The sequence below is a fragment of the Haliaeetus leucocephalus genome, unplaced genomic scaffold (assembly GCF_000737465.1).
Source record: "Haliaeetus leucocephalus isolate CR32 unplaced genomic scaffold, Haliaeetus_leucocephalus-4.0 Scaffold273, whole genome shotgun sequence".
Lineage (NCBI taxonomy): Eukaryota > Metazoa > Chordata > Aves > Accipitriformes > Accipitridae > Haliaeetus > Haliaeetus leucocephalus.
The window spans coordinates 7,686,132-7,712,309 of NW_010972709.1; the positions used below are offsets into that span (position 1 = coordinate 7,686,132).

Below are 26,178 nucleotides of genomic sequence, written 5' to 3' on the forward strand. Positions count from 1 at the left end.
GGTGGATTAAAGTCTCTCTAATCCTCCCTGCTTCCCACCCGTGAGCCTGCGAGTGAGCGGCAGGAACAGATCTCAAGCATGACTGCTTTTAAGTGGAAATTTCTTGAGCAAAAGGTCATCTTTCATATGTATTGTTAAGATAAAAGAAAAGCTGCTTCATAAAGAAGGTATGACCCAGGAAAAACAGAAAACCTGTTCCTTGAGTCTAATGAAATGCAGTGGAGAGTGCCAGTTCAGACTCTAGCACAAGATCAAAGCAGGGTACGGTGTTTACCTCAATTTTGAGAAAGCAAAAGGAAAACTCCTATCAAAGTTACCCAGGTCACAGAATAAGTTAGATTCTCATAAGGCAACAATTTGTATGGTCGCGAACCTAGATAAGAAAACGGTGTAGTAACAGTTCCCCAAAACAATAGGAGGGTTTGTAAGAACCAGAAGATGGCTCAATGAGCAGACACAAACTTCCCACCACAATTGGTTTAAGTAAGCTTATTACTAAAACAGAATTAGGGACAGGGTCATTTAAGAGGTGGAAGAATGCTTCCCAAACATAGTGAAATAAAGAGTCTAGTAAAATACTCTTATAAAACACAACTTGCGAAGATAAAATATTATTTTGAAAAAGAAAACAAAGGTAGTTCTGTAATAGGAAGAACAAAGGATGGTGCTCATCTTACTTCAAATAAGTGTATCTTGAAATGTTTTCTAAGCTTGGCAGAGTGCCTTTAAAAAAAGAAAAATAAATAACCCAACAGCACTTCTGTCTCTGTGGTGCATAACAAAAATAGCTGCTGACTTAGGTTGAATTTATTACGATTTGTGTCTAAGGAAACCAGAGGCAGAATTTGGACCCATGAATCCAGCAACCTCAGTTGCTGCAATTTATAGGTATAAGGAGAGAACTTCTATGAGAGCATTTATGCATCAAAGCATCATGAAGCTCATAGAGCTGGGCTGTTTGCAAATTATTCTTCTATACAAATTGCAGTTTCTTCCCAAAACTAGCCACAAAACTTGATATAACTTTTGGTTTTCCCCCAGGTGAAGTAAAGAAACTGAACCCGTTGCTCTAGAGAACAGTTTAGGTTAATGTAACATCATTCAAAGTTCATTGATTTCATCTTTGTCAGGCTCTTCCTATTACACTTTCAATTCCTGCCAGAAACACCTTGGTGATTCTCTTGAATGCACAAATGGAAATTTTTCTTCTAGCTTCTTAGGGGAAACAGGAACAAAAATGAAAAACTGTTCTTAAAAGTATGTCAGAAAACCTTCTTTGCTGCAAGGGGTTTTCCCATCTACTGTGAGACTATGCATAGGCATCCTCTGCCTCTCTGAAGTATGCAATATATCATGGTCATGTGTCATCAGTCTCCAAGAATCTGCCACCTTGGTCGGTCTTGTTTGAGAAGAAGATTTTGTGATGTCTCTAGAGTTTGCTTTTGTCCCAGTGTATCTAAATACCCTGATCTGATTGCACAGAAGTTGTGGAACTCCAGCCCTGGAGATACTAAAAGCTCAACTTGACAAGTTCCTCAGCAACTCTGAGCAGGAGGTTGGACTAGGTCTCCAGAGATATCTTTGAGATTACAAAATCGTAAAAGAATATTCAGCATTAGTTACTTCAGTCTTACAGAGGGAGATGGGTATACAAGAAGGATTCTTGGAGATGATTACAAGAAATTTATCATAAAACTTTTAATAGCAGGCTTAAGATCTCAAACAAGATTACCTGTAACTTCTGCAACAATTTTATGCCTAATATGTAGATTAGATATCTAAGTTTAAAAAAAAAGTAAAAGTAAGCTATTCTAAAACAGGATTTAAACTTTCTTAAAGCCTCCTATGGCTTCCATCAAGAAATGTACAAAAAGTCACTGATTACTTTAAACAAATCCATCTCTCTGAATAGTTGACTATCACTTAGCTCTTTTCTTTATTTAAATAGACAGTGCTTTTCAGAGTTTAGGCATTTCACCCCAGGATGCATTTGTTATCGGTAGTGACACTAACGCCTTTGCATAGGCATAGCTTGAGAGACAAAACTCATTTGGGTTGCAGCTGTAGCAGCGTAGCAGTAATATGATCCCAAACTGTAATCTTTGAATGATGAGCTCCCAGAAGCTAGGTTGCTGCTTTATTGAGCCACTGTTTCAACTCCTGCAATGAATCATTTCCTTCAAGCAAATAGATGGTGAATTGATTAGATGTATGTGTGAATAGGCAGAAATATAGATGAAAATTATTATAGATTGATTATCTCAAAAATGTTCATAAATATAAATTAAATCTACAATTCTATGGGGAAGCGGGCTGTGCTGCAGTCATCTCAGGCAGCAGGGGACAAGGAATATTCATTCTCTCATCATTCTTCTCCTTCGCCCTACCCCATCCCAAAAACATTTGTTTCTTCCACAAAAGAGGAGTAAAGAACAAAGCAAAATCTCTCATGCTGCTGTAGAACTCCATGGTGTGTCCTCATCTTGCATGTGGGGTCCCCTTCAACTCAAAAAGAATATGATAGAACTAAAAGGTATAATACTGACAGAAAAATGCATAAATATATTGAATGGCTTCTGTATGAAGAACTACATAAATTAGGATTTTTTTTTTTTGGCTCAGAAAGGAGTTGGCAGAAAGGAAGATGACAGCAGCATACAGAATGACTGCTGTAACATAAAAGGTGAACAGGAAAGAGCAGTCATTGCTCAAAATAAAAGCGGTAGATTATCAGATCATTTTATTTGGTAACAAACAAAAATGAAGTGCTTTAAAAAAAAGCATACTTAAGGTGTAGAATCCTTTGCCACAGGATGCTGCTGGATGTCAGAAATTTATATTTACTCAGAAAATGTTCAGCTAAATTTCTGTAGGAAAAAATCCATCAAAGGCTATTAAAACAAAGATACTACTTGGGAATCACCAAGTTGAAGACAGTTGGAAAAGTAGACAAGGACAGTAGTACTGTAAGCTGCTGCTGGAGGAGGCAGCCATTTTTCACCGCTCCCAGAGTCAGGATCTGGGGCTGGGGTGAGTCTTTGGTATTATCTTTTAAATTGTTTTCATGTTCATGTGGCTAAAATTAATTTGGTCAAAATGACTGTGAGTATAAATTACATGTGTGTTCTTGTAAGTACATGTACAAACTGTGAAATATCATTCCGAGATTTATTTACAGCAGTTGTTTCCTATGGTAACGGTAGTAAGACACTTCAGCTCTAACTGTGCTGTATTTTTAAGCAGCAGCATGTGTTGAAATGCCAATACCTAGGGTAACTGCTTCTGTTTGATTCAATATTGAAGTTACACTACTGAGGGTATACCTTATCCTGCTTTTATAATGTTCTGCACCTTTCTGCAATAGGCTGCAAAATGATCAAGGCCTTGCTCCAGGTCACATTACCTGGTTATTAGCATAATAGCTTCTTTTTATGGTAGAAGGGAAAAATCTTCTTTACACAGTTACAGTGAGATGGGAATTAATTAGTGGTTCTTGAGGGCACAGAAGAATGTTATTTACCAGAGCATTTATAGAAGGCAGAGTAGTCAGCTAAGGAAATGCATGTTCAGTCTCCTGCCCAGCTGTGCCTCCACCTCCTACAGCAGAAATGTGCCTCCTGCTCACGTATTCTGCTCTGCACGAGTCTTGTTCAGTTAAACACATTGAGCATTCCCAGGATAGCCTTGAGAAGGCCGTGGAATGAGACATGCAGGAGATTAACCAATAAATCTTATGGGGATCCATATTTCAGAGGAATTTACCAACCGCATGCCTCTGGTTGAAGTACTGTTATAACAGGAGGAACTTTCCAGTAATTCACAAAAGCTCAGTGGGACCCAAAATCCTTCTATAGAGGCAACATTGCTGAGTACCCAGCAGCTTTTCTTGAACTCAAATGAGGGTCAACGCTATCAAAGAGGGTGACTGTGACCTGTGGGATTGGGTGAAGTAATAGATGAGCTACTTAACTACCTTGTACCTCAGGAAGTCATTTATATCTTCACAGCTGGGAAAAGGAGCTAGTGTTGCAAATGTGACCGAGCCTGAGAACACTGTGCCTGCGATGTTACACTTTTGTATTTCACTAAGAAGGGTGCTAGAGTTTTAACAACTAATAATATCCACAGTGTGTTTTAATTAATCCTATTCCTGCTTTTGTGTGCAAACTCTTGGGTATGATCTTTCTTATTTTTACTGGTTTTACCTGAGTGTCGTCTACTTGGGGCACATATTACTGTATGTAATTTCATTTGAATTTCCTTTTAAAATTGTAATCAAAGTTAAATTATTGTTTGGGAACTGGTACTGCAATTCAAGAAAGGCTATTTCTTCAATGTAAACAAGTGCTTAAAATCCCACCACCTTATATACTTTTTTGAATTGGGATGAATCAAATTCCTGAAGAAACCTGTACAGATATAGTGAAGCTGAGAATGCTTTCATGCCACATTAGTTCTTGATGTACCATCTTACAGCACTGCTGAAACACTTTGATTGTAACCTCTTTAAAAACAAACAAAAAACCAAACCTCACTTATTAAGTTTGTTTTCCCCGCTTTCTTAATATTTACCCAAAATAACCCCAGAACGCATCAGAAGAAGCAGAGATCGTAAGCAATGAAAAAGCGGACGCATCTTTAGAAGCAGGGGCTCCTGACAAAGGTGAGAGTAAGAGCCCAGAAGCTGCAGAAGTGAAACCTAGAAGAGAAGAGAGTAAAACCCCCAAAGCAAACCTGAGGAAGTTTTTTAAACTGGTAAGCAAGACCCTCAGTTTCACGAGTTGAGAGCGATGTGTTCAGTGCAAGGCTGGGGGTGGGAATTCTTGAAAAAAACCTTTGGAAAAAAATCAATGTCTGTAAGAGAACAGGAGCGAAGCTATGCCCGTTTCCAGAGGTGGGTGTGTGACCTTGTCCCCTTGTCCCCAGCGCTGCCCACCCTCCCCCGTCCGCATTTCGCGTTCTGCATCTCCCTCTGGCGGCCGCGCCCGGGAAGCGCCCGGGAAGCGCCCGGGAAGCGCCCGGGAAGCGCCCGGGGGCTGCTGCGGCTTCCATGCTCCGCCGGGACCCTTTGTCCCCCGCCGGGGGGGGGGAAACAGGGCAGTTCCAGGGGTTTGAGACAGAATTCGGGGTTGCCACGGAGGCAACTTCCACTGGGCGATGCGAGACTATCTGGTATTAGCCCACCGTTGTCAAGGCCCATGCTTGCTTCGGGGAGGCCTGTTTTTAGTAGTGAAATTTTTTTTTTTGGCAGCTTATGTAGGTTAGCTGAACCGGCATGTGAAAGGATACAATAGCTGCTTTAAAGATGTTATGCGTTAGGTGGGAAAAAGAAAGGCACAAAGTAGAATCTAATCCTCCTTCCCAGAAGGAGACTGGAGGGAAGAAGGAAACCGCTGAGGCGATAACGTGGCTGGTATCGGCTCGTGGTTATAGGTATGAAGCAATCCTGCTGATTTGTGTACAAATGACAGCCAGACAGTATTCCTCAACAGAGTCTAGAAAAGTGGCCAAGAAAGAAAATAATCCAAGTCTAGAACGCTTCTCTGATTAAAATTGTAGCAGGCCTTTGAGGATTTATATAGCAATTGATCTATTTTGGCAAGGTTTACAAATGCGTATGGAAGATTTCTATTTTTAATCATGCTGGTTTATTTTCAGACAGCTACGGGTGGGTGTCAGAGTAGTTTATACATTAGAATGTGAAAAATGTAGTTTCTTATAACCCGATGTAATAAACAGCCCAGGTTGTCTGCTCACAGGTATGTGCTGGTACATACAACTGTGAACAGTCACGTTGTCAAAGGTTAAAGTTCGTGAGTCAGACCAAGGAAGGTACATGCAACAACCCAAATCCTGATTTATTTTTTGTCTCTAAAAGATTGGTGTTTCTTTTACTTTCAGCTGTTTGTTAGCCTTAGCCCAACCCATGATGGGTGAATTTACTTTTTTTTTTTCTTCAGAGTTACTTTACTACATAGCCACTCTGGTGTATTTGAGGATCCAAGCTAGAATTCCTACTATCAGCCAAGAATTGTGCACCCAACATGCTTTTAATTCCACATAAGATTTTACAAAACTAGTCCGTTTGGAAAAATCTGAACCTTATTCCTAAATCCAAGGGGACTTGCGGTCATCCTGCATAGAGGCTTGTTACTATGGGAGATGCTAGACATGCAGAAGGTGACTTGGGACCAATGCATATCAAACATTGACGTCTGTGGTAACTGTAACTTCAAATCATGTCACCCTACCAAAAAAAATACCACCAATTAAAAAATAAAGCTGTTCCACACCCATCTTAGTCATCATGGAAGAAAACAGAGCTGTATTAAAAGCAGTAGATGTAATGCTGCTCTAATCAGAGCAGGAGTTTAATCCAGATTTTGGCATAGAAAGACAGAACTAGTATGTAGGCAAACACCTACCCACATGGGAAACTGAATTGTATTAACTGTGTAACTGGTTTTGCAGCTTTTTGAAACCTTTAGTGTTCATCTGCTCTACTTTTGGCTATCAATTTCCAAACAGATAGTGGATTATTTTAATATATTTATTATCCCTGAAGTACGCCCCAGGCTGTTTCCTCTGAATAACTTTTGGACTACTGGATCGCTGTGACGCTGTCGCGCACAATTGGAGCTATATAGCTGCCCTACAGCTTCATGCCATCAGGTCAATCAGTATTTCTGATTCCTAAGGTAGACAGAAGGATTTTAAGCCACTACTGAACAACTAGCTTCTGTAAAGCTTTTGAACTAGTGGTGAGTGCTGAAAGTGCATGAAATGTTTAAGACCAACACAGGCTTGATTTTCTCACAAGGAAAAGGGGCAGAAACTCCAGTGCTGTGGGGCTGAGAGCTGAGCAAGTACTGTAGAGATGTCCAATAGGGTTCTTTTGCTCAGAATATCTATACTGGCAGACTGTGTGCTGGAAGGTATAATTTCCACTATAAGGAAGGTCCATTTCCACTGTAGTTTTCTCTGGAGGTCCGGCTACCCTACAGCAACAGCCATAAAGTAGAGGAATTCCCAAGCCAGCTTTACAATAGCTAGCTGGCATCTGCTGGTAGCAGCAGAATTCTGGCACTGTAGAGCTCAGAGAAGAGTAATTTGCACATTTTGGGGGGCTGCCATTTGCAGCCTCCCCAGTCCTCACGCTAATGTCATTAGTCTGCTGTTCACACTAATGCTAGTTGATTTAAAACTAACTCAGACATACGAGAGTTTACACTGCAGCCCTGGCCACAGCGTGCATGTATGTTTGAGGAGCACAGCAAAGGGCCTTATATCGGACCATCCCCTTGTGCTGTCTACCTGTGTGAGGAACTTAGTCCTTAGCACCTCTTACCTGAAGCACTGGAGATAAAATGATTTCTTCATGTGGTTGCATCGGTTCAACCTCTTCCACTTGCGAATCTGGACAAACCTTGGCTAATGCCTAGATGTACCTTGTGGTGTTCCACCTCCCAGAGGTGACACTGGGGCAGGAGGCTCCTGGAGGTGTTGGAAATGCCTTGAAGTGGCATCAGAGCCTGTACAAACCGTGCCATCCATGTGATGCAGGTCACTGACTCATCCAGCAGGTCCTCTTGGAGAACTCCTCCTGCCTTGTTGCAGATGGAGCAGCCGTGAATTTTTGTAAGATAGGATCTTAACAAGTACAGGTACTTACAGTCTCTGAAACAAACCCGTGCTTGTTGGTGAGAAGGAATGTGGCAGGACTTCTTTGATAAAACCCAGACTCCTGTTTACTGATATACTTTGTTGTTTAGTCTCCATTCTGGCAATAGATGGATTATTGCTCTGGCTGCTGAAAGAGATTGACTTTTAATTTTACATTAATATGATTGTTTACTGGGTTTCTCTTCCACCTGCGGAAGATGACCCCAAGGGTATTCTGATAACATCCACAGTTACGTTACACAGGTCAACCACTCAGGTTCTTAAGAAAAGGCAGCTTATCTTCTTAGGATTCAAGACTGGGACTCAGAAATTAAGTTTACTTCTACTTAGTCTATTGTGAGCCTCAGACAGGCAAGTCACTTATTCTCCATGTGCCTCGGTTTTGACATATTCTGCTCAGAGAGCATGAGCACAGGCCAATAGCAAGTAGACATTTAGATCCACAGCACTATAGTTGCCACTATTGACACAAGGATAGCCATTGCGAGAACTAGGAGTAATTTACTTTGGAAAAGGCAGTGTGTATCTTGAAGTCTGCCTGCTGACTTGCTCAGTACAGGCATCCCTTCTTTGTGGTCTGTTTGCAATTGCAAAGGTCGCAAAAGCCATTGCTGTGGTTAAAATGGGAGACGGTTAACTAATGCTACAAAAACTATTGGGAAATTATAGAAAGATATAAAGTATTAGTTTAAAGCCCTGTGCTTCAATAAGAGATGAAGAAATACCACTGCTCTTTTATCTAACTAAGCCACACCTACATGAATGTGAAATCCTGTGTTGCCAGTTGAAAGTCACACCTTATCAATGAAAATCAAATAGCTATCTTATTTACAGGGTAGGATACATCAGACCTAATGCAGATGTTTTGATAGAAATGGCTACACCTGAGCTATTCACCCCAGGTTCCCTTTAAAGGCACTGGTTAGAGGTGAGCAGGTCTGAGAGCCCCTTAGGATCCAAGACATATCAGATGATGTGAGGCCCTAAAAGCTCCTGCTGTTCTCCACAGAATATAAACAGAAGCAAAGCTAGGTAAGATAAATCCTTTCAAAATGTCTGTTTTGAGGTATTTTGTGGAGATAAGGGTGTAAAATGGCATTTTCAAATAGGAACAAGCAGAATTACCAACTGTAAACTGAGGCTGTAGACTTTGTCTTCAGCCGGGAAGTTGACTTGAAGCATGGTTGGTTTGAGATAATGTTGAGTATGGTCTCTGCAAATAAAATATCCTATTTCTGGATTAATGAAGTTGCTACCAAGAAGAATATATTTTTCTGGAATAACAAAAAATATTGTTTCCAAATTGTCTGCGGTGTCTGTGCTGGCCTACTTCCCCACGTAAATAAACTTTTACATAATAAATAGCATTTGGAATCAAGAATAAGTACTTTATGTTGTCCCAACTTAATTTTCCTTCATTATTCATGAAAATGTAGCAAGTCTATTGCCTGTCCCCACCCTCCTCCATTTAAAGATACACTGATCTACTCTTATTGCCCTAGAAAGCAGAAAACCCTTTCAGGAAGCTTTCAGCAGCAGCAATCCTAAATGACCAAAGGCAAGGATGAAAGGTCAGCAGTGCTCTAGAGAGAAATCCTTGTGATTGTTACATATACGTTTCACTGAAGGCCAGAGAGAACTTTGTCTAGGCAAAGACCTCAAGGTCTTTACTCTGTTATTTATGTTCTGATAAAAAAAAAAGATGGATTACTAAAGGTTGGCTAAAGCAGGGTTTTTTCTTTTTTTCTGTTTTGTTTTGGTTTGGATTTTTTTTTAGGAAAAAAGGTAACAAAGAAGTTGCTGTTATAGCATAAACTGTTTTTTTTTTTCCTGAAGGTATTTAAAGACCTACTGAAATAGAAATGCAAACCAGATCTTATCACAATATGTCTTCATACACTCTGGACTGAGTTTCTATCCTGTAATGTTAAGACAGACCACACTGTGCTTCCTCCCCTCCATTTCTGCAGTCTCTTACGCAGATAAAGAGTCACGAGCATAAACATGCAAGAAAGTGCACAGCAGCATGTTCCAGAAAGAGAATTTTTCCCACAATTTGTGACAAGTAATAAATTGTCATGGAGTGGTGTAGTTTTCTATCATGCTGTTGCTACATAGTGATTTTCTGTAGTTTTATAGGAAAATCAGAGACTGAAATAGGTCCTTGCAATAACACCATACATAGGATCAAGCTGATACTGTTGTGCTTCAAGTAACAAATCTACAAGCTGCAGAAAACCACAAATCCGCCTGATCTATCTTTAGAACAGAAGTCACATCCTTTCATTGTTTTCATTGAACTTATGCAATGAAAAATGACATTTAAATTTGGGCACTTTGAAATTCCGGAGTTTATTTTATGCCTTACTGCTAAGCTCTGTGGCTTATATGGTACTCAAGAGAATGCCACGTTGAACCCTCCAACACACTTTTTAATTAAACATATATATATTATGCCTTTCATTTCTTTTATATTAGTAATTGTAACTAAACCTTAATCTAATATTACAAGATTTGTCACAATTTACTTGTTGAGCTAGTTTTGTCAAACAGCTTTTTCTCTTTTTTAAATCTAGATAGAAACGGGGGATTGTATCTTAAAAACATATTTCCAAGTCAAGGTTTGCTCTGAATGACCTGCCAGTGGTACAGCCTCAGGGTCTGCTCTGGTTGTCTGGGCTGGGAAGAGTGGGCACCAAGAAGGGCCATTACTTAGATATATATAGAGAGAGAAGGCATAAACTGGAAAGGAAAAATGGATGCTGATGATAAAATACAGAAATATATCTATAAAGCTGAGTGGGTTTTAATTATTCACAGGGTATGCAAGCTTAGTATGATTGTTAAATAGAAAGGAAGTCCCACTAGATCTTATAAGATAGATTTGCCTCTGAAAAGCAAACAAAAGCTCTTTCCTAGAAAACTACAGTGGCAGGGCTGATATGATCTCTGGTCCACTGAGACCTCATTCATATTTCTCAGGCCTTAATGGGAAAATTGACTTGCAAGAGACAATCACTTCACATAGGAAAGAACTAGCAAAAATCTACCTTGGAGATGTGGGTATTTCAAAAATGTTGGTAGAGTTTCTGAAATGTCTGATTCTGGTTTAGCGTTGTAAAGAATATGCTTAAATCAAACCTTGCATTTTTTGATTCATGTGTGTTTTCGTGTTGAATTAATGCCTCAAACAGGAACCCAGTTAGAAGTCCTATAATCCTTTGTTATTTTAGTCAGTCAAGGGTGATGGAGGGACAACCAGTTCAGAAGAGGTAAATGGCCCAAGCCCCTGTCACCAAGTAAGTGCCTGGATTTTTTTCATCTTTTGGTGATGGGTTGTTGTCATCTACTTCCATATAACTCTAGCTTTTGAAATGTAAAAATCCCTGAACGAAAAGTGCTACATGCTCACTGAACTTCATATTTTTACATATTTCTTTACTTATCTATTTATTTTACCTCTTCATACTATTAAACAAGATTTTAAAGAGTCACTATCAGATTAAAAAGAAAAGAAGCTTTTTTCCAGGTTTGTTCCTTTTCTTAAAATAATTAGTGCCTTTATGTTCAATTTTATTCCTATCTCTTGCTATTATTTTACTTTCTGCATGCACCTTGGCTTAGGTAGTGAAACTAAATACACACAGACAGAATAATTTTTACTTTGTTGATTTACTTGTCTGCTAAGGAAAGGATCATTTAGGTGGAAACTCCATAGAAAAGAAATTGAGAATGAAAACTGTTCACTGCGATTTGACAAAAGCCATGAACATATTTTCTCTTATTCAGCTTTTGTTTCTTTCATTCTATGTTCAGAAAAGCTAAACCAAAACTTTGGATGTGACCTTTAAATTATAAGCTTTATGGCTTTAGAAAAAAAAAAATCACATTTTCATTAGAAATACAAATACTATTACCTTTTCTGAGAGACAAACCCTCATCTGTTGCAAGTCAAGATATCCAGAATAATTGCATTCAGTAATCAGAGATAAAACACAGGTTCTGTGTATAGACATAGGGTTTCCTTTAACCTGAGAGAAAAACTGAAGTCATATTGAAAACTGACCTTTCAGAATTTCCTTTTTTATTTCCTTTTTTAATTAATAGTAAAATTATTTTCTCAGTTTTCCTATTTTCATGATGTTCTATGATACTAAGGTTAATCTTTATGAATTATTTCTCTAAAAGCATCCCAAATATAGAAGGTCTTGTCTTGTGACATTTATTCCTTATTTCATACAACAGCATTGTGAAATGATTTGAGTAAGTGACTAAAGTTACAGTCCTGGATCTGTTTTTTATTATTTTAATGAGCAGCCAGTTTCCTTCCATTTTTTTAAATCAACTTATTAGTCTCCCTACTTCTCTCATTTGCACTAGTGTAAATTAGCATGGTTTTATATAGAGAAGAGCTCAAGGAAGACTGTATCTGCTGTTGACTCTTTCCTTTTTTAGAATTTCTGTGAAATGATCTCCTTAAATTATGCTATCGCATCTCTGGAATGCTGTGATTCTTCTTCACTTTTCATCACTGCTATTCTGTATGTTACAGAAATACATTAAAACACTGATCCAAAATCTGTGTAAATTTAGGGGTCTGCCTTTTGCACTTAAAATGCAGCCTTGTGTTAAGGTCTTCTGTAATACGATGGGGAAAAATACTATCCTGTTAATCTTTTTTTTTTTTTTTTTGTGGCACTGTTAACATTGAGCGAGTAAAAGCAATCTGTCAGGTGCAGATCACCCTTTAGAATAAGAAACATTAACATGTTTCATTATTCATAGGCTTCACTTTGTATTTCCTGAGCTGCTCCCATCAATATAAAATATGCCAATTTCCTGCCTTTCAAGGTTAATATGAAACACCTCAAAGAGATTATCTGATTGGAATTTTTTTTTCTTATTTTGCCTGGAAAATGTATTATGAATATTTTTAAAGTGTTTTGTTTGACTAACATCAAAGGCCAAAACCTGCTCACAGAAATAGTCCTGTTGCATCCAGTTCAGATTTAGCTGTAATACTGTAACTATCAGGCACCTACACAATCAAACACGTGTGGTGAGGAAGGCTCGACTCTAATTTTACACCCGCAGAGTAAACCCACAGATTTCACAGAGTGTTAATAAGGGTTAGAAGTTGTTCTGGTACCTTTGAACTCAGACGCATCCAGTCTCATAGCTGTATTTTGGGTGCTGTGGTTATTTTTGAATTGAATGTGCACGTTTGCAATTGTACCAGAGAGAAACATTTCAAAAGCGAGCTAAGGCAAATAAGAGTAAGAAGGATCTCGTCAAACTCGCCAATGGGTTCAGCAACTGAGAGCTTCCTGTCTGATAGTTAAAATGAGTCAGAAAGAGAGAGACAGAATTAAATTTGGGGGTTTGAAGTTCTGTTCGTCCTCGTGCTGAGAGAGCTCCTGCATCGCTCGGGCACTCAGACGTGCGTCCAGGCAGGTGTCTCTCCTCAGGCGAGGTGGACGAGATGCAGGTAGGGTGCAGTGTCTGCGCAGCCCCAGATGACAGTTCTCCTCTACTCTGAGGCTGTTAAATTTGCTTGAATAAACAACTGACACTCAGATGGTGCCTGGCCGTGGTGTATGGGGCTACTGATCACCTGCATCTCCAGGTTTCATGTGCTGTCTTCATGTATCTCCTGCAGAACTAGAGCAAAGACTAGCTTAATGACTTTTAAGTCTACAAGCAGACAAATCCAGCTGTAAGCAAATATATACCCATGTATGTCTGTCCTTTGGAAATGGAAATAGTTAAATACAAGCACGTATTTTGTTGAGGACTTAAGCTAACCGGTCAAGACTGAATGTATTACATGGTTGTAGGTTTTATAATTGAAATGTGGGGTTTTTTTAAGATTAGGTGGGGAAGAAAGGTGAATCAATTGAAAAAGGCCAGTGGTAGTATTGCTACCCCCTCTCATTCTTGTTTCCCCAAAATTAGAGTGGCTTGAGGTTTGTTTTATTTTTTTAATAGATATGAGAGGTGTATTTGCATTCTGTTTCTCTAGAGTTTCTGCTTTCAGTTTTTCCTCTGAAATCATGATGTCTAAAATTGTTGGGTGTTTTTTTTATGAAAGCTAAGCTTGTCGTATAAGTGTACAACCCTAGGCCTTTAGAAGAACACTAAATATTTCAAGACTAGTGGTAAAATCCCCAAAGCTGGAAAAATTACAGAACTTTAAGCTCTGGGCTGTGCCTTGAAGACAGATGTAAGATTTCCAGATTTTCAACAAGGCAAATAGGTGTGCAATTTTAATTATTATGTTAATAAATAAGGAAATATTATTTTTTGCCTAAGAAAAAAGAAAATCCCGTTTGCAAACAGGTGTCCTAGCAAAAGCATATCTAGTCATTTGCTACTCTGCTAACTGTGATAGTTTCATTGTCTTATCCTTTGTTTGCCAGATCTGATTTTTCTCCTGTGAACTTCAAACATATCCCGTACTTCTCTGAGTTTCAGAATCTTTTCTTTACTATATATAGCTGCTCTGTCATTGTGTTTGTCTTTGGAATGTTTGCTTATCTCTTCTTTTGCATTTGTGCATGAAATTTTCTACGATGCTGCAGCCTTCCATAGCCAAGCTCTATGTTGTTAACTTTTTGGTGGAGTGTTGTGGTTTTATAGCGGAGTTGTTTTTATCCTTTGCTTTATGGTGTCTTTTACTTCCTTTCTCTCCAAAATTTTTCCCTTGCACTTTTTGGGTGCTTTCACAGCCTGGGATGCAAAAACTGGGGGAGTCTCAGTTGGAAGTGCATGCTTGTGACTCTCTGCATCTTTCCGTGCATGTTTTCTGCCTCCTAAAACAGCTTCAGCATAGATATGTACGTAAATAAAGCAAGTCTATGCAGGGATGGTTTGATCTTGCGGTCTTTGCTCATGTAAGTAATTCTATCGGCTCCCTGGGAGTCCTTCCCTAAGTCAAAGCTGCAGGAGTTCGTCCCAAACTCTGTAAACGAAAACCTGTTGGACAGCAGGATTTCTCCCTGCCAGGTGGCCTTTCATTTTTGAATATATTTATGGATCGCCTTCCAAAATGTTTACATTTAACACTAAAAATAACCATTGTTTGAAACTGCTTTAGACATTAAACTCTACAGAGAAGCCAGTTGCCCCAGCTGAAAGTGAACCTGTGGGCCAAAAGAGCAAAGAGAGTTCAAAAGACAAGAAGTCTACAGTGGAGCTGAGCAAGCAGAAAGGCAGCAAACAGGAAAGCAGGGAGCAGCCAGACCCCCGGGAGCAGCAAGCAGCCGAGACCGACTCCATCCAGAACGGAGGAGATGCTTCAAAGGAACCCTCCTTCAAGAAGACAGAGAAGAGGCAGTCACTTGGAGGGTTTTTTAAGGGCCTTGTACGTTAACTTGATCTTATCTTTTTAGTCATTTTTTTCAGCTGATTTAAGTACCCAGCCTGCAAGCCATTAACCATGCGAGACTTGTGCTCGGATGGAGTGCAACTTCACAAGCAGCTTGCAGGACTAAGGCCAAACAACAGCAAGTTTTTGGGCAAAGGCGAGAAAACTTGGGCCTCAGGGTACTGATTCACAGGCAGGTATGGTTTACTATGGGAGAGCTATAATTGTTCCCACACCCCTGTTTTAGAGGTTCATGCCTTGGCTACGGGGATGACTCAACTCTTCCTGTAACAGGTACGGAACCACCTACAAATTACGGTGTGTTTATTAAGGAAAAGCGGAGGTGGTGCCGGTTTACCAGAGTAACCCACCTGCCACGAGGGTGGTTCAGCTGCTGCTTCAGAGCAGCTGGGACATCCCTGCAAGGTGGGAAATCCCTGCAAGGAAAAAATCAAGGTAGACCACTGGGTGGGTGGGAGCCAGCATAGTGGTCACAAGATAAGCACCTCGTGTTAGCAATGAGTTATAGGCTAGTTAAAGCACACACAAAAAATACACATGGTATTTTTATTCCTGCTTTATTTTGTTAAATCTTACCCTAAATTTGCTGTTCTCCCTTCACTGATACCTGAAATGTAGCAATGAAAGAATTCAGCATGCTAAAAATTTGGGTTTCTACAGGGCTTGGTGTTACTGATGCAGCTAGCGGTTCCTTGGAGCATTAAATAGATGGAAAGCTTTTTTTTTTTTCCCTTGCCCATATTGAGGGGCCACTGCAGAAACAAAAGCACAGGTTAGACCTGGGACTGTCTCTCAAGCCTCTGCAAGAGGGCAGATTTCCATTGCTTTTTATAAATCAATAGGCAGGATGCAGTTTGCTCCTCTTTCCTCACCCTGTCACAGCAGCAATGAATCCGCAGAGCTGTGGGCTCATTTTGAGCATCTTTTGGAAACCTTGTGTGTAAACTGCGCTTCATCACAAATTTCAAGTGATGTAAAGAACCTAAACAGGTTTGACTGTTACCTGCAATGATTCCCAGTGCAGCTGGCCCCCTGAGAGACGTACAGCTTTTGTTCCTTTCTCCCTACCCTGCTTCTAGGCTGTCAGCAAAGACAGACAGGTAGGCAGTCCTCTAGGCCTGAAAGAAGAAAAGCCAAGCAGTATAGATTGAAATGGTAATGCAGATTTGAAAATTAGCCCAGTTAGGACACTGGGTTATAAAGTTAGGCTGCCATGCAGACCAGTATGACTCATTCAGGGGCAGATGTTCTTCCACATCATAAGAAGTGTTTAATTTGCACGCGTTTCACAGAATTACTATGTATCCTACAGAGGGCAATTTGCATTACCAAAGTAATTGCACATTAGAAGGGGAATTAAGAACAAAAGAAAAATAACTTTCTGTAATATTGATTAGCAACAGTTCAGCCACTTCTGCTTTTGCCACTTCTGCCATTGTTCTGGGGTAAAATCCTGGTCTACCACAAAATCAGTGGGGTTTTCCTGTAGTTTCAATGGAGCAAGGAAGTCCTGGAGTGCACCTGGAGTAACTACCAACTTGCATTGGCTTCCAATCACCTTGACTCGCAGTGAAATCAAGAGGAGAAATCATTTTGCTCAACACTATGTGAAAAACCCAGGGTATTGTTTTATATGCACCTGTGAATTATACTAGCTGACTGAAGTTATCAAACACATGCACTTTTCTTTCCTCACCCCCTTTGCTTCCAAATCTGATATGAAATTTCTATTGTGCGCAACATCGGTGGGTGTGTGTAACACCTGATCTGTGCTCACAAGTATGGTGTGTAGGTGTTGCATCCCACTCTGGGTATTGGCAACCTCCCCCCCCCCCAGTGAAATCAGGAGTTCTCTTACTTAAACCACTCAGATAATCGTAACAGGTCTCTTAAATCAACTGGAGGGGAAGAAGACAGACACATTTTTCTGGCATAGGTTATCTAGAAATGGGGCAAATGTTAACTACCTCTATTATTCTAGATATAATTGAGATTTGTTTCTCTGGTCTAGAGATTTGTTGAAATTAAGCCCTGACAGGCCTCCTTTATCAAAATTCTTACTGTAGCCACTTGTGAGAAAGGGTTTATCTGTTGACAATTGCACTTTATGTATGGTGTCATTCATTGAAGCTGTATCAAAAAAATCTTTCATAGAGTTTAATAACAGACACAAATTTAGAATTATTCCAGAAAGGGAGATATGAGAAAGTGCAAGCTAGGGAGGAAGCATGCTTGCAAGTTCATGAAAGACACAGAGAGAGGCGGGAAAGGTGTCTCTGATTCAAAGGGCAAGAAAAAGCTTTTTTGAGCAAGAAAGGAGATTGTGAAGAGGTAAAAAGACCTTTTGAGGGGGAAAAAATGCAGAATAAATGTAGAGGAAGTAGAGATGTTCAGTGAGATATTTTTGCTTGCTTGAGTAGTATGCCAGACAGTTTGGCTGTGTATAGTCCCTCATCTTCTGTTGCTATTATAGAGGCCAATAGTATTCCTACAGCTTCTCTCTCCCATTAACAGAAGATGGCATTTAAAAAAAAAAAAATTATAACAGTATAGCTGATTTGGTCAGTTTATTGTGCTTTTGAACTGGGAGGAAAAAAAAACGACAAAAAACCACAACTATGAGGTCTGTGTATGGAAAATATTTCATAGAAAATGGCTACCTCGTTTTGAATATCCCCAAGAAGATTACCCACACCTAAGAAACATAGCTCTGCATTGCTTCTGAAAAATAATCTACACATCTCCGAGGTGATCATACTAAGTCCCAGGAAGCTGTAATCATTAATCTAAAAGTATTAGATCACATGCAAACCAATGCCAGAATTTCCATTTCAAGATAACTCAAATATCTGGTAACAACTCAGCAGAAATGTTAAGCTTTATGCTGATAAAATGGAAGCAGGAGATACTTAACAGGGGATCCAGCAGGCCTCACTTGCTCACATAACCTGTGCCCACCAAGCTCCTCCTAAATTCTGGTGAGCTATTTCCATAGCAGCTATTTTAACACTACTCTCTCCTGAATCTGTCAATTCCTCTGGGAAAGGGCACAGAGTAAGAGGATGTCATAGTACAAGAATGCAGCTGATGAGAACACTGCAGTTCAAACATCTGCTCCCAGTTGGGCTAACAAATGCTGAAACTTTCAACACAAATGGAGCCACTTATGCAAGCAAACAGTGTTACGGCCTGGCTGCGTGGTTTTAGCACAGACGATAAGATCCAGTGGTTGTTCCTATGGTGAAAGAGATTAATTTATAAGCTATATAAAATGCAAAGGTATTTAGTGAGTCTTAGAAAGATTAGATTAGAAAGAAAATGAGAAGAAGAAAAAAAGATTAATGACATTGTTTTCTGAGCTGGAATAACTCATACTTAACTTGTCAGAAGCTGGGAGTGCTTAGCATGTGGAAACTATTCTGACCTATTCTGATCAGAGTATCTGGTATACTGACACAAACTTCTCCTGAGCACAAGCTGGAAAAAAAATATACTCCAATACCATGACATTCCTGTGTGTGCACTTTAAAGTGCTCTGTCCAAAATAATATGTTCCAGCTTAGTTGTCACAAGGGCAGACAACTTCTACTGCACTAAAAGGGGTTATGCAAAGTATCTGAGAGCAAGATGTGAGCCGGTGGTACCTGTACTTCTGAATCTGAGCGCAGAGCTGGAATTTGTCCATTAAAAGGGCAGGAACAAAGTTCTTTATTTCACATCAGGCTTGGAAATTCCAGTTTAACAAGAATCATCAGCCAGTCTCCCTCAAAGCTTCCTGCTTTAATCAGCAATCACCTTCAAAATGGGTGCAGCAGGGAGACTGTAGTATAAGCAAATAACATATGACTCTTCTGCAAATGTGCTAAATGAGTCAAAATGGGGATTAGCTCAAATGAGCTCCCCCTCCTCTACTCCTCCTTCCACCTATGTATAGGAAGAATGGTAAATAGTATAATCTTGTTTCCTAGATTTGTCTAGAAATGGCTTAATATCTTCATGCATCAGACAGGAACAGCTACAGCTGACAGATTCCATTACTCTTGTAATGTGGGAATTTTTTAACTGATGTGTAGGTTTTTAGGGTTGCTGGATAAATTTGGAACGACTAGCTGGTTTGGAATTGTTTGATGTATATTAGAAACTGTCACAATTTTTTATGTGTCTTCCATTTACTGCTACATGCAAGTGGCTAAAAAATTTTATTCTGTTCTAGACCATCTTCCAAACTCAAAGTCAGTATAAGCAGAAGCAAACCCATTGTGGCCAGTTGAGCTGCACAAGATTACAGTTAAAGACAGGGGATTCTTTTAGTCCATTATGATATTTGGCTGCTCTTCTTTATACTTAGATTTTCAAAGGTGAAAAATTAAAAGAATATCAGTGAGGTGGAGTCTAATCAGTATAAAAACCCCACTGTTTTTACTTCCCTGAAAGGGATGAGGAAGTTTGAGATCTTTTACTCTCCCAGTCTGACACAGAATAGTCCTATGGTTACCTGAAGTGATGAGTCAGGTTTCCAGTGTGAAGCGTACTGTGTGAAAGGACAATTTCCATATGACTGCACAGTTCCTATTGTAGGGAAAGCACATAGCAGTCACCTTTAGATTTGTCATGCTGATTGTTCTGTTTAGCATGTAATGATTTAGGCATCTGGCTACAAATAGGATTGGCATCCTACAATGTTAACAGTGACCTCTGGAACAGTGTTTGTGGATCCATTTTGCTGTCACGTTCTGAAATTTTGATGGTTTCAAGGCCAGTAAAACTAGGTCAAGGCATCTTAAATTAAAGCCAAGTTTTTATCAATTACTAGTAAAAAATTTAGTTGGTATAACTAGATCTATGCATTTCCTTAATCTAAGCCGGATTAGTATCTTGAACCAGTTCCAAAACCAGAATTATATTTGTAGTGTAAAAAAGCTTTATCACTATAACATTGTCAAATACCTGTCATGCATAAAAATACTTAATGTTCCTTTAACTTAGAGCAGACCAAGGCTGGCTATAATACACTATTAATCATGCTTGAAGGACTCTTAGCATGGTTTCAGTGAACCGTTTAGGCCGGGGAAATTTTAGAGAAAGCTATGCCAAAACTACAATACTACAAGTACACAGCAACATGTCTCTGTATGTTAGTCCAGTTTCTAAAGACAATTGCTTTCTATGCTAACTGGGAAAATTATATTAAAATAACCAACACATTTAGGCAAAGTTGCAAGCAGTAGCTTTCTGGGATTGTCATGATACAGATGGTGCTCATATACATATGCATATTAAATAAAGGGCAAATAAAGAAAAGCAGAGAGGTGAAATGAGTGGAAAATATCTGGTAGCAAATAGCACATAATGACAGACTTAACTGTTCTGAAATATTTGAAAATTGTTACAAATTTCTATATCTTATTCCACAGGGTTCCAAAAGGATGTCTGATGCGGAAGTGCAAACAGATCCAGTGTCTATCCTACCTGCTGGGAAATCCAAGTAATGAATACACTTGGCTGCTGAAGGATCAGCAGCTCTCTGTAAACTCCCTTGCAGTAGAGATGACTCATTATTTTCCTTTACATGGCTGTCATCAAATGCCTGAGGCTAAAGCAAACATTGGTGTATTATTTAAGGTATATCATTTACAGGGTTTGTTCATTAAATGTTAGAAAGCAACTCTAAAGATCATCAAGCAACGTGTAGTATATTTAAAGAAAGGTCATGTGGATGATTTTAAGTCTATAGAGGGTAGAGTATGTAAGGTAAGAAAGTGGCAGTGAATTAAATAAATGGCAGAAAAAAAATGCATGTGACAAAGGAATGCAGTTTGTGCGGCAAGGCATGAGCAACAAATCCTCAGCTTTAGAGAGCTTTAAAGCACCCAGAAAAAAAAAAAAATCTCCTTTGATAAATGTTATACTTAAATGTAAAAACAACCAAGTCACCTTTTGTGATTTTCAATAGAGCTGAAATTAGCAAAAAGTCTGCAGTATAATAGAATCAGTGGTTATAAAGTTATGCTTCATATTGATTATTAATGTAAATTAAAACGCTAAAATGCAAAGGCTTTACGTGATTGAGACAACTTCTCTCTTGCCTTGGTGAGGTGGGATAACGAATTAAAAACTATTTAAGGTTCTAATAGGAACACAAGGGGGCACCCGCGTCCCCACCGTAGTCCTAACTTCAAGGCTGTACCTACAATCCTGTTATTAATGTTTTTCAGATGATAGGAAACTTAGTTGTTTCATCAGATATTTGTTTATATCCATACTTGTAATTAATTCTAATAAAAACCAAAATCCAGGCACCTCCCTGCTTTACAAGACTCCTGTAATAACTGTAGTTAATAAATTTTACAGAAAAAGAAGATTTCTGTGGTTTATTCAACCCTGGGCTAACCTAGACAGGGAAATGTGGGCCTGACATTTTAATCCACACTAGCATCTGAATAATACAGTACTGTATATTTTGACCTCCTTATGATGAAATAAACAACTACTTATCCTTTCAAAAAAATCATTTGCTGCTTTAATCTTAAAACAAAGTTTGTTATTTACATCCCTGTTTTCTGATGATTGATGTAACATTAAGGCATAAATCAGCACATAAAAACCCTGCCTGCGGAGTGAATAGCTGTCATTCTTTCTTTATGTGAGTAAAGATTAAAACTGGAAATCAAGTGAGAATTATGTAAAATCTGCAGAATTACATTTCTAACTAGTCATAGAAGACAGCGGTAAAAAAGCCTTGTTTCTGTGTACGAGCCATTGTAGGTAGATGGTATTTTTTCACTGGCCTCTGCAAACCTGTGGACTTGCTACGGACAACCAAAACTTGCTGCTGGTTCTATGCACAGGAGCACAGACAAAAGGTCCTTTAGTTATAATAGTACTTTCTGTTCTCCTCCCTAGCATAATGGGCCTTTGATGCCATATAAAGTGATATCAATCAAGAGTGACTGCTTACAGATTTCAAATCTGATTTGTAATGACCTACATCTGTGTAGGACCGGTGACTTCTGTACATCCCCATTTATGGTAGCATGAGAGAAGATTTGGGCTTGTTATATCCAGCTTTGCTCCACAAAAAAGTCTTAGGCTTTGTCTACACTACAAGAGTATACAGCTTTAATTAAATTAATGCATGTAAAGCTACATACAGTGAGACAACCACCATGGTTACATGCTGGTATGAAAGTGCCAGATGTCAGCATAGTGAGTGTTATCAGAAAAGAGGAATAAGCTATCATGCTATTTCCTGACTTCATACTGCTGTAATTGCCTCTGTATTAGAATAGTATTTAAGCAATTTTCAAATAAAAATATGCTCTGGCTAATTCATTATATTATAGACTGTATGTATATATATTATTATTTTATGGATAGATCAGGCTTTCTGTGGAAGAGAACAGTTCTTCCCTGGTCCATGCTTTAGGACTGGGACTGTGTTAATTGAATTCTGTATTCCCAAGGCAATTAGGACTGCTGACCACGTGATTTGACTGTATCACTTGGCAATGGGGCTAATTTCAGGAATCAGGAAATCCTCTTGGCAGAAAAACAAGAAAAACAGTAAGTTTGGCTGTGGGTGCCCCTTATGCCACTGAGCTATTATTGCAGATGAAATAACGGTTAGTGTTGGCACTGCCTCCCACGTGGAAACTCCCCTTTTTGTTTGATTCCTCTCTGATAACAGGAACAACACAAGCTTTGAAGAAGCAAGTCAGCCTTCTCATAAAGCGGCAACACGTGGAGCCCCAAGAGGAAGAAAGGTCTTAGGAGATGCATCCACAGTTAAGTTGAGCTTCCCCATTCCACACGCCGCATAAGAAACATAAAAGTACAGCTTTTATGTTCAGGCCCGGTAAAGCTTAACAAGTCATTTGGAAATCAAAGCTCTGGAAGAGGCTGCAATCCAAGGCAAAGGAGAAGAACAGCCAAAGCAATACATTGCATTTAGACTCTGTTGTCAACAAATAAGCTCTGGTTTTGTGCATAGGATCTTTTGAGGGGAACTGAAGCAGATCACAGCGCTTCAAGGATCTTAAGGTGTGTTTCATGTAGGCACTTCGGAAGAATTTTGAGAAGCTAATGCAATCTCATAAATATAAAAATCCCAGGGAACGGATTCAAATTGCTACTTTTTGTGTAAGAAATGCTTCCCTCCAATGCACAGGTGTATACCTTCCCCCCCTCCCATGGAAAAGCATGTTCCCGGGTGAGATTTGGGGCTCTGCTGCGCGTGTCCCGCTGTCTCCAGGATGAGCCCTCCGGGAGCCAAGCACGCCATCGCAGCACGGAGAAGCGAGCGGCTTCGTAGCAGGTTGGGTGCCGCAGGTTTCGTAACCTGAAAGCAAATTATCTCCTGCGAAAGTATAGCTGAGCTCAATTGTTCTTCTCTGGAAGCTGTCCAGATGCTTAACCTCACTGCACTTCAAGAAGGTTTTTATAGATAACTCCTGGCAAAACTGCCCCGTGCTGACTCTTACAACGCGCAGCCCGAGTAGAACAATGCGATTTCCGGTATTAAACAGTCCGCCCATTAATTGTGCGCGTAACCAGCAGCTAATTACCAGCATGCACAAAACAGGTAATAGCACTTTAGCAGCTATTATCATTTGGCGTAAGCATTGTCTGCTGACCCTTGCCTAAAAAAAAATCCAAAAACTCAAAACAAAAGCCTGGTGTTTTTTCAGCCTGCCCCGTCCACCGGTTGTCTTGCGCGTGTCTCTGAGGGGGCCCCGCTGGAGGCCGAGGCCTGGCCAGCCCTGTCTCCCTGAGCAGGCCTGTCCCCATGGCCACCCGACTTCGGCTGGCCCAAAGTTGCGTGTCCCCAGGGTTGTCACACTTCCCCGCACCTCTTAGGGGATGGAGGGAAACTGAGGCAGTGGTGAGGGCCGTGCCTGGCCCTCGGGGACAGTAGGTTTGTGATGGCTGCCATGACCCTGCCTGGCTTTTCTCAGGCGGAAGTGCTAGGATGGGGCCTGTTGGCATCTGCAAAATGGCCGTGAAGTATAAGGAATCGCTTGGTGGGTCGCAGAAAGAAAGAGGCCTTGCTGCATGCGACCTGTGGGGGCCGAAGTGTTGCTTTAAAGGCTGGTGCCAGAGCAGTGCTGGCTGTCTGTGTGGGCAGGCACCACACCTCGGTGGCCCGTGTCCTGGCCCACAGGCTTTCAGGTCCCCTCGGCCTCCTCCGCCTGCCGCTCCTGCCCCAGCCAAAGCAGGGGGACTGCCGAGGAGTTTCTGCGCGTCCTAGCTCCTGCAGAATATATGCCTGAAAATATCATAATTACACTCTTGTTCCTGTACAATAGGATCTTCGGAGGTTCCTGTTGGGCTACCCATCTGCTGAAAGCGTTTGTTCCGTTGAATTGTGTGCATCCATCAATCACGCTGTATTTGCATTCCCAGGGAGGTTTGCAAAGCGATAAACACCTCTGAGAGTATCCAGAAAGCACAGACTTTCTCCCTGTTGACTGTGCCAGACCTGTATCTACCCTCAGCCTGGCGTTAAGCTGGAGCGGCTTTCCAGTTGGGAATCTGATTAGGATCTTGCCCCTTGTAGGTACAAGATTCTTCACTTCAGGAGACGAGGGGTTGGTCTGCTCACACCGAGACCAGGATCTGACATCTCAGGGAGTAACAAAGCTGCTTCCAAGGTTTGTGTGTTTCGCATTGCTCTGCACCCATTAGAACATGTTTTAAGACTGCCTTAATACCTTTTTATATGTAAATGTTTACAGCTGGCTTTCAGGCGACTTATGCAACAAAATCCATGGTTTCATACATAGAAAAGATAGCACGACAGAAGATAAATAGAAAGGGTTAGTGCACAGATGAGTTGGGGCTGTGGGAACTGGCCCCGTTTGTGAGGTTAGAGATGGAATACCTCTAACTTCAGTATACTCATTTGAAAATACCAGTGAAGAATCTGGATTTGCTATAGACTCCACCTCTTCTGGATAACACACACAGGTCTTTACCGGCAGCCTCAGCAGTTTAGCAGTTCTGAGAACACAAAAACAGGAAATTCTGCAGCAGCCTTGTTGGAGGCTGAAGATGTGTACAAATTCCTTAAAGATTGTATTATTTTCTGAAAAGAAATTATCAAAAGCCTTGAAGAAGAATAAACCCCTTATCATCACTCTTTGCTTTTACTTAATCATTTCCTATTAAATTTGTCACCTACTAAACTGCATAGGAAAACAACCTCCTGTACAGGAAGCATTAGCAATTTGACTTTAAACCGGAAAGGTACAAAGTCCAAATTCCTTTTTATCACATCCCACTAAGCAGGTGATGTGGCATTTGACACTACCCCTTCACCTACCTTTACACAGTAGGAGTAAGGGCCTTTATGATTATTGCAATGCATGGGGAATGACAAAGATAGAGCCTGGACAGAGTCTTCAGGACATTTAAAACATGATTAGAATTTTGCAGACTCATCTTTGTTGCAGTACTTCACAAATTTTAAGGATGTTTGTGATTACTTCATTAGACTTATTTGGAAAACATAAGGGAAGTGAGGATTAAGTTGCAGAGTTTTCACTTTTTTTTTCTGTCAGCAGTTTCTAATCAACTGAAGAAATACATTCTCAGTTGGTATAAACTGAAATTGTACTACTTGAGTAAATTAGATTGAAGTAACCCAGTATGTTGAGGAACTGTCATCACAGGAAGCTTTGTCTTTGCAGCTTTTGAGCACTGTCAGTGGCTGTCATAAGTGGAGTAAAAGAATTGCTTCTGAAAAATTTGCTTCTAAAATTGATCTGGCCTCTGAAGAAATCTTTTTTCCTTTTTCTTTTTTTTTTTAACCACTGATTCACAGTGTTAGAAAAGCATATAATTATCAAATGCCCTGTTCCTACACAAATAAATTATATAACCCCTGATAGGCAAAAGACTGACAGAAACAAGAACATATGTCTGTCTGGTAGAACTGAAAATCTTCCTATCACTCATTCACTTCAGAAAGCCCAAATCAAAACACTGCTGTCACGATTCCTCCGCAGGCAGGTTGTCACAGAGTGCTGCATTCAGGGAGCATCTCCCTTCAAGGGCACAAACAGAGGGTTTGGAAGAAAGTGGGGGATTTTGCCAGCAGCTGGCTTCAG

At 40.1% G+C, this 26,178-nt stretch overlaps 1 protein-coding gene across 1 annotated transcript in view; it reads left to right on the forward strand.

Moving 5' to 3' along the window:
• The window catches only part of BCAS1 (breast carcinoma amplified sequence 1), a 49,746-nt gene extending 29,187 nt beyond the window's left edge, over window positions 1–20,559 (forward strand). Inside the window, exons 9-12 of the mRNA XM_010569620.1 lie at window positions 4,588–4,755; window positions 10,917–10,982; window positions 14,780–15,046; window positions 20,485–20,559. Of these exons, the coding sequence (XP_010567922.1) occupies window positions 4,588–4,755; window positions 10,917–10,982; window positions 14,780–15,046; window positions 20,485–20,559 (576 nt within the window). The remainder of the gene's footprint in view (window positions 1–4,587; window positions 4,756–10,916; window positions 10,983–14,779; window positions 15,047–20,484) is intronic.
• Window positions 20,560–26,178: the final 5,619 nt, after the last annotated feature.